This window comes from Varanus komodoensis, unplaced genomic scaffold (genome assembly GCF_004798865.1).
Source record: "Varanus komodoensis strain SLA01 unplaced genomic scaffold, ASM479886v1 scaffold42, whole genome shotgun sequence".
Classification (NCBI taxonomy): domain Eukaryota; kingdom Metazoa; phylum Chordata; class Lepidosauria; order Squamata; family Varanidae; genus Varanus; species Varanus komodoensis.
The window spans coordinates 7,216,423-7,229,509 of record NW_025335972.1 but is presented as its reverse complement, the minus strand read 5'-3'; the positions used below and the strand labels follow the sequence as shown (position 1 = coordinate 7,229,509).

Below are 13,087 nucleotides of genomic sequence, written 5' to 3'. Positions count from 1 at the left end.
TAGCAGTGCCACCAACAGGCCCAAAAAGTCACTCAACTGAATTCAGTTGTCAGTAAGGAGTCAACTTGTTACCAGCAGAGTACCAGCTAAGAGGTAAAATAGAATATGCAATTTAAGAGCCACACTACCGGTATTCTCTCTCCTGAAGAATTTCAACTGGATCAAGTCCTCTTGGTTTCTGGATTGGAGTAATGCGATTCTGCTTCTGATGGAGCTGCACCATTGGGGTAGGTTGGGCTGGTTGCCCAGGTGATTGGGTTTGGGGAGGCATTACAGGGGAAGCTGCTGGAGGTACAGCTGGAGGTGCTGGTGAAGGACGGCCTGTTGGCTGAGGAGGGATCAGTTTCTGAGGTGTGCTAGTGGGGGCTGCAGCATTTGCCATTGGTCCTATTTACAAACAGTATTAGGAAGAAAATTGGTATGAGTGTGATCATGGTACATACAAATAAAAATAGTGGAATGTTCAAAGATGTTTCTGTGTTTAGATGCCTGAATACATTTATTTTATGCTTAATATATTTTAAGTCAGTTCAGTCTTCCTCCAAATTGCTCAGGTCAGCATATGCTGGTTTTCACCTGCAACCCCCCAGCCCACCCCACTTCATTTCATCCTTACATTCGCACTATAAAATTAAGCTGAGAAGCTGTGCCTGATCCTAAGGTCAACAATAGACCATTGTGTCACGGTTTGGTCCCTCTAATCTACATCTGTCATTCTAACTAGATTTGTATAACATGACAACCCATTGTGGATAACTAGTCATGGTGGACTGTCAAGTTGTTCCAAGACCAAAGTAACTTTTTTTCCCAGCAAGAGGCTGCTCTGACAACCTATGGCTTCTTCTAGTGGCTGTTGAACTCACAAGGGGCTCTTGTGTTATGCAGACCCAGTAGACCAGTTTCACCTTTGGGGTAACCATCACTGAAGCAGACAAGGAAATTATCAGGCAAGACTGCACATACCAGACAGCTGCAAGTGCACCCCTGCACACTTTAGAAACACCAATCCAATAACAGCAACAATAATATTAATATGGAAAAGAAGTGGGGAAAATGGAAGGAGCTCCTCTTATATATACTGGGGGGAGGGAGGGGAGGGGCTCCCGCCAAAATGAGCTCAGCTAGGAAAATCTTCCTGATAGCAGGCACTGCACAAGCACAGAGCCCGTATGTGTAATACACAAAGACCACAAAGAAGAAGAATATCCCAATTGCACTATTTTGGGACTCCAGGGGTGAAAAAGTGCAGCAAATGGAAAAGAATAGCAATCATACACTGGGATACCAATTGGTAGACTGAGGGCAAGGGGATAATGACCCCATGGTAAGCCTTATAGTCTCTTGGAATCACTGTGGAATGTTCTCCAAGGAACCATGCTGTGCAACTTATTTGTAGGATGGCTTAGTGTGACATGTGAACACACCCTATCTACTATTGCTAGCCCATACTTGCCAATGACTCACATTGCAGTGTATTAGGATTTCACCCTGGGCAGAGGCCTTAATAAAGTTTCACCAAGAGAAATGCATCTTAACAACTAAATCTCAACTTCTGCATTTCATAAGTGAAAAACAAATTGATTCCTGCTATTGACCACAACTTTTGCCAAGCAGCTGACAAAGAGCATGATGCTAATAGGCTCCCTTTAAACAAATTTAATAAATAAATAATAAACTGTAGTAATGTCAAATAATGTCTGTTACTTTCTAACTACAGTTAGAGAGTAACAGATTCTTGGCAAACAGTACAACTGATAGGTCATCTACAGTGTGCTCATTCCCATTCATACACACACATGCATGCAAACATACATCAGTTTCTCTCCTCTGCAGGTACTGAAATTTTATCATGCTTCCTCCAGCCCTGCTGCCCAGATAATGGTTCAAGTTCTCAGTGGCAATCAGTTGGTGGGGAAGTGCCCGATGTAAATGGGAAGGAGAGCATGTGTTGATTACACTCCCCATACACTGTCTTCCACACTGGAATTGTGTTCGCCTAACCTGCACATGTGTATGAAAGCAAGCATACACACGTGCCAACTGAATTCTGTCAAAGGTATAGTAATTCTGGACATGAAATATTCAAAGGGCATTCTTTTTCAACTTTACAGTTCTGCAAACTAATTTGAAAACTTAACTTTATGCAAGAAGGGCAGAAGGAAACAACACAAAATAAATCCTTGTCAAGGTTTCAACATGAACTTGCATGAACTTCAAATCTATTCCATTTTATTTAAAACACTGGTCTTCAACTAGTGCAGCTGAATCCTGAAAAGACCATGCTCTCCCAGCTAACACTTTCCTGAGAACTTCCACGTTGAAGAGAAACACTGTCTGGCCTGTACCATCTGCTGTGGAACAGTGGCTATGCACATGCACACATAATAATAATTATGAAATTATAGTTTATTGTAAGCCAACTTGAGGATGATTTGACCAAGCACTTAAGTCTTTGAAAGTGCAACTAAAGAGAAAACAAGCAAACCCAAACACAATTTGTGTACAGAAACTGCATTAGAAATTATGGCAGTTTTCAGATAGTTTTCAGTATTTGAAAACACTATCATCCAGACATCTTAAAAATTGCTACTTTAATTTTCTAGCAGAAAGACCTAAATTGGTATCACTAAGGTAAAAGGATCTGGCACCCAATCCCAAGATTTTTAGTTTCTAAGGCAGGTGGCCATGTTAATCTGCTGAGGCAAAAACCAATGAACAGTCTTATTAGTCTTTCAGGTGTCACTGGACTCTGCTGCTCATGCAAATTGTACTCAATATGTAAATCAGACATACCACACTTCATGGAACCCCCACGGCAAGTCTTACCTTCAGGCCAGGGCTTTGGGGGTCCACCAGGGGGTTGCCCAGGCATTCCTGGAGGAACTCCTGAGGGTCCAGGAGGGGGCATGTTAGGCCCTCCCATACCTATGCATACATTGAACAGACACATACACATAGATTAAGGATTCTTGCTCTACAAAGCACACTTCACTTCTTGAGAAAGAAGGAGGTATCATTGTCACAGAAATGGGTTGCACTGAAGCATACCACCCAAATATGTGGTTCAACTTATACTTACCATGAGGTCTGTTGTAGTTTGGAGGTGTTGGTCCAGGGGCAGGCCCTGGTCCTTGCACTGGTCCTGTTCCAGATACAGTAGGTGGAGGTAGTGTTGGCATTTGCTGCTGCATTCCAGGCATTGGCCTTTTTCCCTGTACTGCCATGTGAACATGATCAGGTAAAGGTTGGCCTCTGGCAAGCATCTTGTAAGCCATGATTTGAGCCCTCAACTGATGCAGCTGATTCTGGTTAAAAGGAGTTGGGCCCCGATTCTGCTGTCCTAGTGCTTGTGGGTCAGTACCATCTAATGGAACTCCACCAGGACCAGATGGCATCTGGGGTCCAGAAGAAGGACCATTAGCTGGAACTGGACTTGATGCATGCTCAGAACCACCAAGTGGAGAAGGGTAACCTGGAAGAGGTGAAATGAAGAAAGAAAGATCAATTTCCTATACACTATCAAAAATCAACAATAAAATTGAGTTTCACTTAAACATGTGCTTGTATTTTGGTAAACACTACATCTGTGCATTTTTAATAAGCAGTCTAAACCAAGAGTAATTGTGCCATTACAATTTACTAGGAAGTAAGAACATAAACTTGCCAAATATGAAATTGAGAGAAAAGGTTTGCAGAGAACTCTGCCTTACTATTGCTCACATTTGCACATAACACTAATTGATGATACAGACTTGCATGAATGAATTCCAATGGACTCAAGTTAAATGTTATGCTTATACAATATTCTTCCCCATCTTCTTCCTGCATAGCAAAGAAGGCTATGCCATGTACTGCATCTTTAATCTCATCAACTTAAAACTACAAATGTATGCTTTTTCAAAATACAGCAACTTTTGCCTTGCTAAAACAGATATGACCCCATAGTTTTACCTCATCAAGATGGTACCACACATCAGCGATAGCATTAACCTAAGTCTTAACTGCATTCCTTCTTAAGCAAAGATCAAATCAAAAGATGTCTACACATTGTGACCACTATTTGCTTCTCTTACAGTTCTATTGCTAATTCAGTTATCAAGACTACAGAGACAACTTGCAATCTTCTCCACAGTTACCCTGAAGAAAGAAGTACCTTGAGAATGCTGATCCATTGGGCTTGGAGGAGGCCCCATTCCTGTGTGCCCACCAGCCCTCATTCCCATGCCTTTCATTTGGCTGTAACGAGGATCCTCAGAGAGTCCCTTCTCATGCATGGAATCCATTGGCTACAGTGAGAACATAAAGTCAAATATCTAAAATCCATTCAAAGAGATGAACGAGCACAAGCTATTTAAGAAATACACATATAAGCATGTTCAAAACAGGTCAGACATCCAGAGGAACCAGGCTGTACTGCCATATTCATTTTCAATGGCACTTTTGAGTTACACATACAAAGGATTGCACTGTTATTATTTCTGTTTGTCTGACCAAGTTACTATCAATTCAGTCACGAAAGGTATTATCAAAGAATATATCACCATCAGTGAAAGCATTTACTTAAGAACCAGTAACCATTCATAAGGAAAAATAAATTTTAGACCAAAGTCAAGCTAGTAGCGAACACTATTTAGCAAAATATTATCTATATAGCATAACTCTCAGATTGTTTGGATTACATTCTCAGTAACATGCAATTAAGAAGTGCTATATACATTTCACTGAACTTTAAAATCCCATTTTAGTCACATTTATACCAAAAACAATTTTCCTACCCCTTTCCATTCAAGACATGGTTCAATTCTGTTTTTGTAAGTATATTTTTACCTTACATCTGAATACCCATCTCGACGGTATTCAGATATAATTTGCAACTTAAAAAGTTTACTGTCTACCTAGCAACTTGTTAAAGTATTTAGAATGTTGGGAAAAATAGTTTTTCTGTTAACTGTGTGATTATTTGTGCTACTCCTCCAACACTGAACATTACTCTCCTAAGATACAAGTGTATGCAGCGAACAAATACAAGCTTAACACATTACTAACTGCAGGAACTTTTCCAGGTGGAAAGGAAGTAATGACCAAAGAAGGATGTTTTATTGCGAATGAACACAACTTAGATTATTAAGTGTGGCTCACCAACATTGATAATTTCAATTTTCTTTCTTTTTTTAAAGACAGATTAATAGACAAAACTGTATGGATTTGTCCAAAAACAATTCCACACAGCAAGATAAAACATCTCAAAAGGGAAGAAATATTAGCAGTTAACATAATTGGGAAAAGAGAAAGTCTAAGCACTACTTAGAAATAGAGCTCTGAAATCATAGGAACTGGATAAAAATCATAAAGATAAATGACTGAACTCCTAGAAGTAATGGACCAATGGGAAGAAACCCCCTTAACAAATAAATCTTCTACATTCCATACTGAAACATAAGGCTAAGAAAAAGTTCTGATGAACTGCATTTCATTAGCCTTCTCTGTTGCACAGCTCAGATGGCTCTATGGTATACCCCAGAGCCAGGAGCAATGAAACAGCTTAGGAAATGCCTTGAGTGATACAGAGAAAGACTCCCAGTGAATGCAATTGAACACAGGTATGCACTTATAATTGGGTTCCTGGAGGCAATGAGGACAGCAAAGAAACAATATCTCTCTGCCTCTACTCATTCCTCCCTTTGCCACCCAGTGGAGCTTTTCGGAGTTGTTTTTAGAGGCTTATAACATGCTGGCCTCAAAGACATCTTAGAATTGTCTGAGTTCTGCTGCAATTTAGGAAGGAAAATGAACTGAGCCAGGGAGCTGATTAATACCTCCTTGCAAGAGGGAGTGGTCCCATGCCTCCTGAAAGAAAAAAAGTCCTCCCTTAACCTGGAAGACTTTTAATAACTTTAGCAAACATTTCTTTCCCAGGAAAGGTTCTGGAGAGGGTGGATAACCACAGACACTCTTGGATGAGACTGATTACCTAGAATCCCTTTCAGTCAGGTTTCAGGCCTGGTTTTAGCACAGAAACAGCCTTGGTCAATCTGTATGATGGCATATGCCAGGAGAGAGACAGGGGGAGTGTGACCTGGTTGGGAATCCTGGACCTCTCAGTGGTTTTTGATAGCATCAACCATAGTCTCCTCCTGGGATGAGTCTCTGAGCTGGGATTCCAGTGGTGCAGCTCTTACTTGGAGGGCTGTTTCCAGAAGGTGGCACTTGAGGAATACTGTTCAGCTTCATGGACTCTCCAGCATGGAGTTTCTCAGAGGTCTGTTCTGTCCCCCATGCTATTTAACCTTTATATGAAACCACTGAGTGAGTTCCATGGCATGCTGGAGTGCACTGCCATCAGTATGCTGAATACATGTAACTGTATTGCTCCTTTTCGTCTTCAGCAGGTGAGGCTGTAGATGTGCTATACTGGCTTTGACAATGGACTGGATGAAGGCCAGCAATAGAAGCTCAGTCCAGACAAGACTGAGATGCAGTTGGTGGGTAGTTCCTTTGACCAGATGGTGTTCAACCTGTTCCATTTGAAGGAACAGGTTTGTATCTTGAGAATTCTCCTCAATCCATCTTTAGCACTTGAAGCTCAGATGGCCTCAGTGGCATGGAGTGCTTTCTACCAGCTATGGCTGGTGGCCCAGCTATGCCCCTATCCGGACAAGGATAGTTTGGCTTCAGTAGTCTATGTTCTGGTAATCTCTAAATTAATTACTGCAATGCATGCTACATGGGGTTGCCCTTGAAGACAGTTCAGAAGCTGCAGCCCATGTAGAATGCAGCAGCCAGGTTAGTAACTGGACTAACCTTAAGTCTGAACACGTAAGACTAGTTCTGCCCTGCCTGCATGCTTCTGGGCCCAATGCAAGGTGCTGGTTTTAACTTATAAAGCGTTACATGGCTTGAGACCACAACACCTATTAGGGCACCTCCCACAACTGCTCTGTACTCAGACACTACACTCAACCTCTGACTGCCAACCCCACAGGAGGTTCAGAGTCTGGCAACAAGGCAGGAGGGCCTTCTCTGTGGTAGTCCCCCATCTTTAGAACAACCACTTTGCTGCAACCCACTTGGCACCAAGCTTGCCATCTTTCTGGTGCCAGATCAAGACAGTCCTTTATGTGGAGATCTCCGTGGTTACCCAGGGATCTGAAGGTATTATCTTTTCATTGCAGGGTATTTTAAATGTATGTGTTCTAGCTATTTTTAAATAATTTTAAGATTGTTTCGTTTTATGGCATTTGTGATGTATTTTGTTGTTTTGTTTTATAATTGTTCTTGACTGCCCAGAGAGCTTCACCTATGGGACAGTAAAGAAATGAATGAATGAATGAATGAATGAATGAAAAAAAGGAAACTGTGTGTGTTTGGGGGGGTGGGGAGTAAATAATGAAAAAGGGGACATCCAACACTAATTCTTTTTTTCATTTCTTACACAGGCAAAGTAAACAGGTCTCATTAACATATATACAGATTAAATAACTTCATGATTTATTACCTTATGCATCTGATGCAAGTTGTCCTGAGAATAACCTCCAGGCCCTTGTGGTGGCATAGGGTGCCCTGCTGACGGTGGCCCAGGGCTGGGGCCCATCATGCTATGTGCGGAACCAGGGGATGGTCCAGGACTGGGGCCCAGCATAGCACCAGGAGATGGCCCCGGCCCAGGAGAAGGCCCAGGACGAGGTGTCCCTCCCATTGGAGGATCAGGAGTGGACATTTTCACCAACGTTGTTCAAAATAATTTCCTAGTTTAAGACAACTCATTATTAGCTGGGGAAACTACAGTAATCTGTCAGTGAAATGCAAACAGTAGTTCACAACATGGAGTAATAATGACACAGAATGCTCCGCTATTCCAAAAGTGTCAGCACCTTGCTGAAAATAATACTGAAACCCCTGAAGCCTGGACTGGAACTTGCTCCCATTCTCAACCCCAGTTGTTGGCCTGCATCCCTGTCTTTATTAACCCTTAGGAAGATGCACAGTCAAGTAAATAAAGGTATCAGTTTCTAACCAACTCCCTTATTTCTCCCCATAACACATATTCAGAGGTCTCACACCCATCCTTGCTTCACTGGTAGCCTTTCCAGATTTCTTCACAGGGCACTGCAGCATCTGTACCTCCCTGAAAACTTGATAGTCAGTCCATGCCCCAGGGTTGCTAAATTCACTGGCTGAATAGGAATACATAGTCTATAGCTTGAGACCAGCTACCCACTCAACCCTGTTACACCAACTGTTGGTGTTGACTGTAATTTCCAGGTCAGCCCATAGCCCCTTGATAAAGTTTAACATTTGCAATTAACTTATTTTAATGGATACAACTCCACGAAATAATAAACATGAAACATAACACATGCTACGGCATTTAACATATTTAAACGGATTATGGGAGCATTATGCTGGCCAATATGTCGTGTTGTTTGTTTTAGTTGTTTAAATAGTTTAAATTTGGTTCTTAAATGTTTTGGTTAAATTTTAAGACATTTTTATTGTTATCTGCATTTTATATTGTATTTTATGAACTGCTGTAAACCACAGCATTATTAGGCAGCACTGCATCAATGGTTCTGTCTGCACAGTATCACATCTGCTAGAACAGCTCTGCCTATTGGTAACATCCTTTACTACTTCAGACATCACTTATAAAATTTACCTACTCACCTCTGGATGGAGGGATGGTGATATTTTGCAACTAATGACTTTTGTTAGCTTCATCATAATTTTAAAAAGAAAAGTTTTTCTATACTATTTGCAATGGTTGCATGGAAAAAGGAATGGAAGTAGGATTGACCTCTTGGACTTCCCATTAATAAATATGCTCCTGCAGCTTTCTATTCACGATATCTTTTCATTTTTAGCATTGTTTTGAGTACAAGCCTCTTGTTGGATCTAAGGAGTAATAGTAGTTAGAAGCACCTGTTTGTGTTTAAAGAAATGAGCTCTGCAGACCAGATGAAAACCTCTATAGGACAGAGGTTACCATCTTCTGCTCTGGTGGATGATCCAAAGGCTTCCTGAAATGGGAAACTTTGGGAGGCTTAACAAAAGTAAAAGAATGGGCTGAGTACACAGAAGTGTGGTAGGCAGTAGTACCAGGTTCAAAAGAGAACATACCTATGACAGTCAGAAATATAAAAGAGTTTATATGCCCAATACAATTTTTGCATATGTCCAATAGAATTTTTCATTCTCCTTCCTCCTTCAACAGATCCTATACCAAAGGATAAAACACTCAATTCCCAAATACAGGGAAGATAAATTCCTTGTGCATACGTCTTTGGATTCTGGACAATATTTTCTAGATCACCCATTTACCAAAGAATTCAGAAAGATTAATGAAAATAGATGTTCTTTCACAGAAGATGTCCTATTCTTTCACAGAAGCATTACTGACTTTGCATTAACATTGTAATATCTTAAAAGGCTTGATTCAGAAGTATACATGGACATGGAAAATATTATGTTGCATTTGATGGACTTTACCAATCTTATTACCTTGATTGATCCATACTATGGGAAAGCTTGAGAGGATTGAAATAGAGAGAGTGTGGTACAGTTGTTAAGAGTGTAGGACTGGGGATCTAGGAGCTCTGGATTCCAGTCCCCACTCAGCCATGGCGCTAACTACCCTTGGACCCCCTTTTAATTAATTTTGTATTAACGATAAATTCCAAGTTATGAAGTCATAGAGTTTCTTTCTCCCTTGCTTTATGGGCATAGAATTTCTGTCCTACTGTATTCTGATGAAATGGCACTTATATCCTAGATGGGGTCTAGAAAAATGTTGACTAGATTGACTGATTACTATGATAAAGAGAACTTGAGAAATAACTACAATAAAGCAAAGGTTATGTTCTTTGGTAGGAATACAGCCAAGCACAGATGGACAATTTATGCTTGGCAAACAGAACAATTCTCCTTCAAATATTTGGGTGTTTATCCTGGAAATTTCTTTCTTGGTAGATTCACCTTAATAAAGCGTTAACATCTAACATTGTAAAGTGGGGGGATTTGTGAAGTTTATCTTCTCAAAGGGAGGCCAATTTATATTTGCATTTAAATATTATGGGCAAAGTGACTACTCAGCTTCTGAATGGGCTAGAAATTTGGAGTTGAAATAAGAAAGCTCCTGCCCAGCTGCAAATAATTCAAAACAAGGGAAATCTTGGCTCTCTCTCAGGGCAGCCCTGCTGCCCAGTTAATGATGGAGACAGAATTTCTGTAAGAGTTCATTTGTCATTGCTAAAATATTTTAAGAAATTAGAGAGACCTCCAGAAGACCATTTAGCCTAGTTCTGTTACTGGCACCACTACCAGGGAGGGAACATGGGGAAACAGTGTGCAAATATGCTGTTTTCAATTTTGCAAACAGATACTTTGCTCACATCAGAGAATATAAAGACCTGAGGCAAAAAAAGCTTCATGACTGGCTCCCAATGCTGGCTGGATCCAGCATTTAAAATTCTCCTTGTGATACACTTATTTAAGAAAAACAATTTTGTTTCACATTATTTACTTGATTACAAGATGCACCATTAAAATAAGCATTAAGTCTGCATTTTCAATCTATAACCTCAGTTTATCCTGCAGACAGATTCCATGAAGTCCATGTGGAACGGTGCCATTGGCAATTAAAAATTATGCCCTATACTGCCCACTTCAAGACACAGTTAGAGGTACAACACTGGGTCAAACTCAGAAGTGAAATGCTTTCATGTCTTGCTGGCAGATGCACTTCCTTATGTTAGCTACCAAGTGGCCATTTTCACTCTGTTGACCCTTAAAATCAGAAAGAGAATTGTATTGACTAATTTTGTTAGACACCTTGCTATACTGTACTTTCGATTTATTTACACAATTGGGATTGTTTTCATTATAACTATAACTGCAATAAGATGCTTAGAATTTTATTACTTTATTTGTATTTAGTACTTAATTGCTCATGTTTTTATGTAACTATACATATATGGCTACAACAATAAACTCTTACATACTAATTTTCCCTAAGAAAATCTTACTCTACCATATCTAAGAATTCTAGGTTTAAGATGTCCTAACAGTCTACCTAGAACAAACAGTAAACTGACCAGTCTGAGCTTTCAAAGAGGTTTTCAAAAATTGTTATACCATCACTGTGAAACAAATTAATTAGATTTTAGCTTTGAAAAAGGAGTGCAAAAATCCTGTACTTTGCAACCTGGTGTGTACTTCATGGTGGCAAATCATGAATTAACACACAATTTTCAGGAGACATGCTGGGTGTGAGAGCCATTTCCTGTTTGAAAAACCCTATTTGCAGGCTATTCTGTGGCATGTGAACCTGGACACTTGGGGTTGTTTACAGATTAAAAAACACAGCACTGATTTAAAAACAAAATGCCCAGGTTTACACATCATGCAACAACCTATGAAAGGGCATGCATAGTTTGTTTCTATGAAGTAGAAGTAGCTCTCACTTCCTGTGATGTGCCATTCTGATATACAAACTAGCTTCACATATTTAGTTGGTGCCAATTATTCAGATGCCACTGAGGTGTCAAAAGCAACTTAAGCCTACTTGAATTTCTCTCATAGCAGTTGAACTGTGCCAATGGATTCTGTTACTGTGTAACAGAAGGCCACACTTCTGGTGGATATGGGTTTTTTTACCATGCTTATTAGCCAGAAATGACTGGCAAATGGTTCCCTACATGTGTGCATATGGTAAAGTTGAAGCACATGATTGTCATGCATCAGGAAGAGGGTTTCCTCTTACATCTATGTACATTATTGCAAGAAAAAGTTATTCTTAGTGACTAATGGTACAAAATTTAAAGTATGATTTTGTGCTAAAACATTTTGATTGTAACATGCTTTCATTTCCATGTTTTCCACCTGACCATCCTTGTCACCTTCCCTCTCCCATGGAAAATGGAATGTGCCATTGTGTGGAATCACTTGAGCTGATGTCCCTGACACATTCTCACCATGCAACATATTCCTGAATAGAATGCTGTCCTTTTCAAACATTTTAGGGAAAACCTGGTAGGTTATACTTACAATGAAAAATAAATAGCTTTGATTTACTATAAGCAAAATCCAGTTATTCTATTTTAAGAGATACCTTCCAATCTCATTTATCAAATCACTAATAAATTACATTAGAACTACTGAAATATGTTCCGTAAATGCCTATTATTTGAGCCCCACCTTTTAGAAACAGCTGAAATCTAAGTGACTTTTAACATCTTTCCTTTTCACCTACCTGTGAACTCCAAAGTCTTTATTAGCTCATAGCACTGGTCCTGCGTGGCAATAAGGGTTTCCTCCCAGCAACCAGTATCTAGTCCAACACTGCTAAAAAAAACAACTGTACTTACTCTTCTGTGTAAAAGAGCTGCATACGGTCAGCACTTCAAGATGCAAAATGATTGCCATTGGCCTACTATAAATTCAACTCCATAACCTGCTGTAGAAATGTTAAGTATAGGCAAGCCAGCACTAAAAATAGTTACAGTAGAATGCAGAAAAATCATATATTTAAACACATGCAAAAAAGTAAAAACAAATGCTAATATTGCATAGCAACAAATAAACAAATGCATATATACCACTTGTGATATATTTGCAACATCAGCACTCTGTTTTTTTAGCAATCATGCTGAGGAACTAATGTTAAGTTCACATAAACAAAGCCATAAAACATTATACACCTCTGTTAATGTTTATTTAGAGAGTGACCCCTACTTCTGTTTGCCCATACATTCCCTGTAAGGAAAATTTAGCCAATAAAAGCGTAAGAAGGCATCCACCACATTCCTTTTGGATTTTGCATCCTGAAAAAGAAGTCAGCCTTTCCAGGATGGTACAAGGCAGCCTAGGCAGGGAAGAACAGTGTACGTAGAAGTCCCATGTATGTATATGATTTTTCTATTTCTGTTTTCATATGTATTTCTACTTTTCTATAGCCATACACCCCTGAAGGACGTAACTCAGTGATTGAGAAACAGTGAGGCAAACAACCAAGCCATGAAGCCTGTCTGAAGGAATGTGGAGGGGAGAAAAAGATAATTGGCTTGAAAGAAAGTTTGCTACTTCCTATCTC

The 13,087-nt window shown here is 39.8% G+C and overlaps 1 protein-coding gene across 8 annotated transcripts in view; it reads right to left on the bottom strand.

The window, feature by feature from the left end:
* SMARCA4 (SWI/SNF related, matrix associated, actin dependent regulator of chromatin, subfamily a, member 4) overlaps window positions 1-13,087 on the bottom strand; it is a 115,374-nt gene that overhangs the window by 101,402 nt on the left and 885 nt on the right. For all 8 annotated transcript variants that reach the window (XM_044443644.1, XM_044443643.1, XM_044443646.1 and 5 more), the window contains exons 2-7: window positions 12,248-12,336; window positions 7,496-7,745; window positions 4,154-4,286; window positions 3,080-3,472; window positions 2,827-2,925; window positions 129-387 (exon numbers count right to left, since the gene is read on the bottom strand). In XM_044443644.1, coding sequence (XP_044299579.1) covers window positions 129-387; window positions 2,827-2,925; window positions 3,080-3,472; window positions 4,154-4,286; window positions 7,496-7,717 — 1,106 coding nt within the window. In that variant the 5' untranslated portion in view covers window positions 7,718-7,745; window positions 12,248-12,336. The remainder of the gene's footprint in view (window positions 1-128; window positions 388-2,826; window positions 2,926-3,079; window positions 3,473-4,153; window positions 4,287-7,495; window positions 7,746-12,247; window positions 12,337-13,087) is intronic.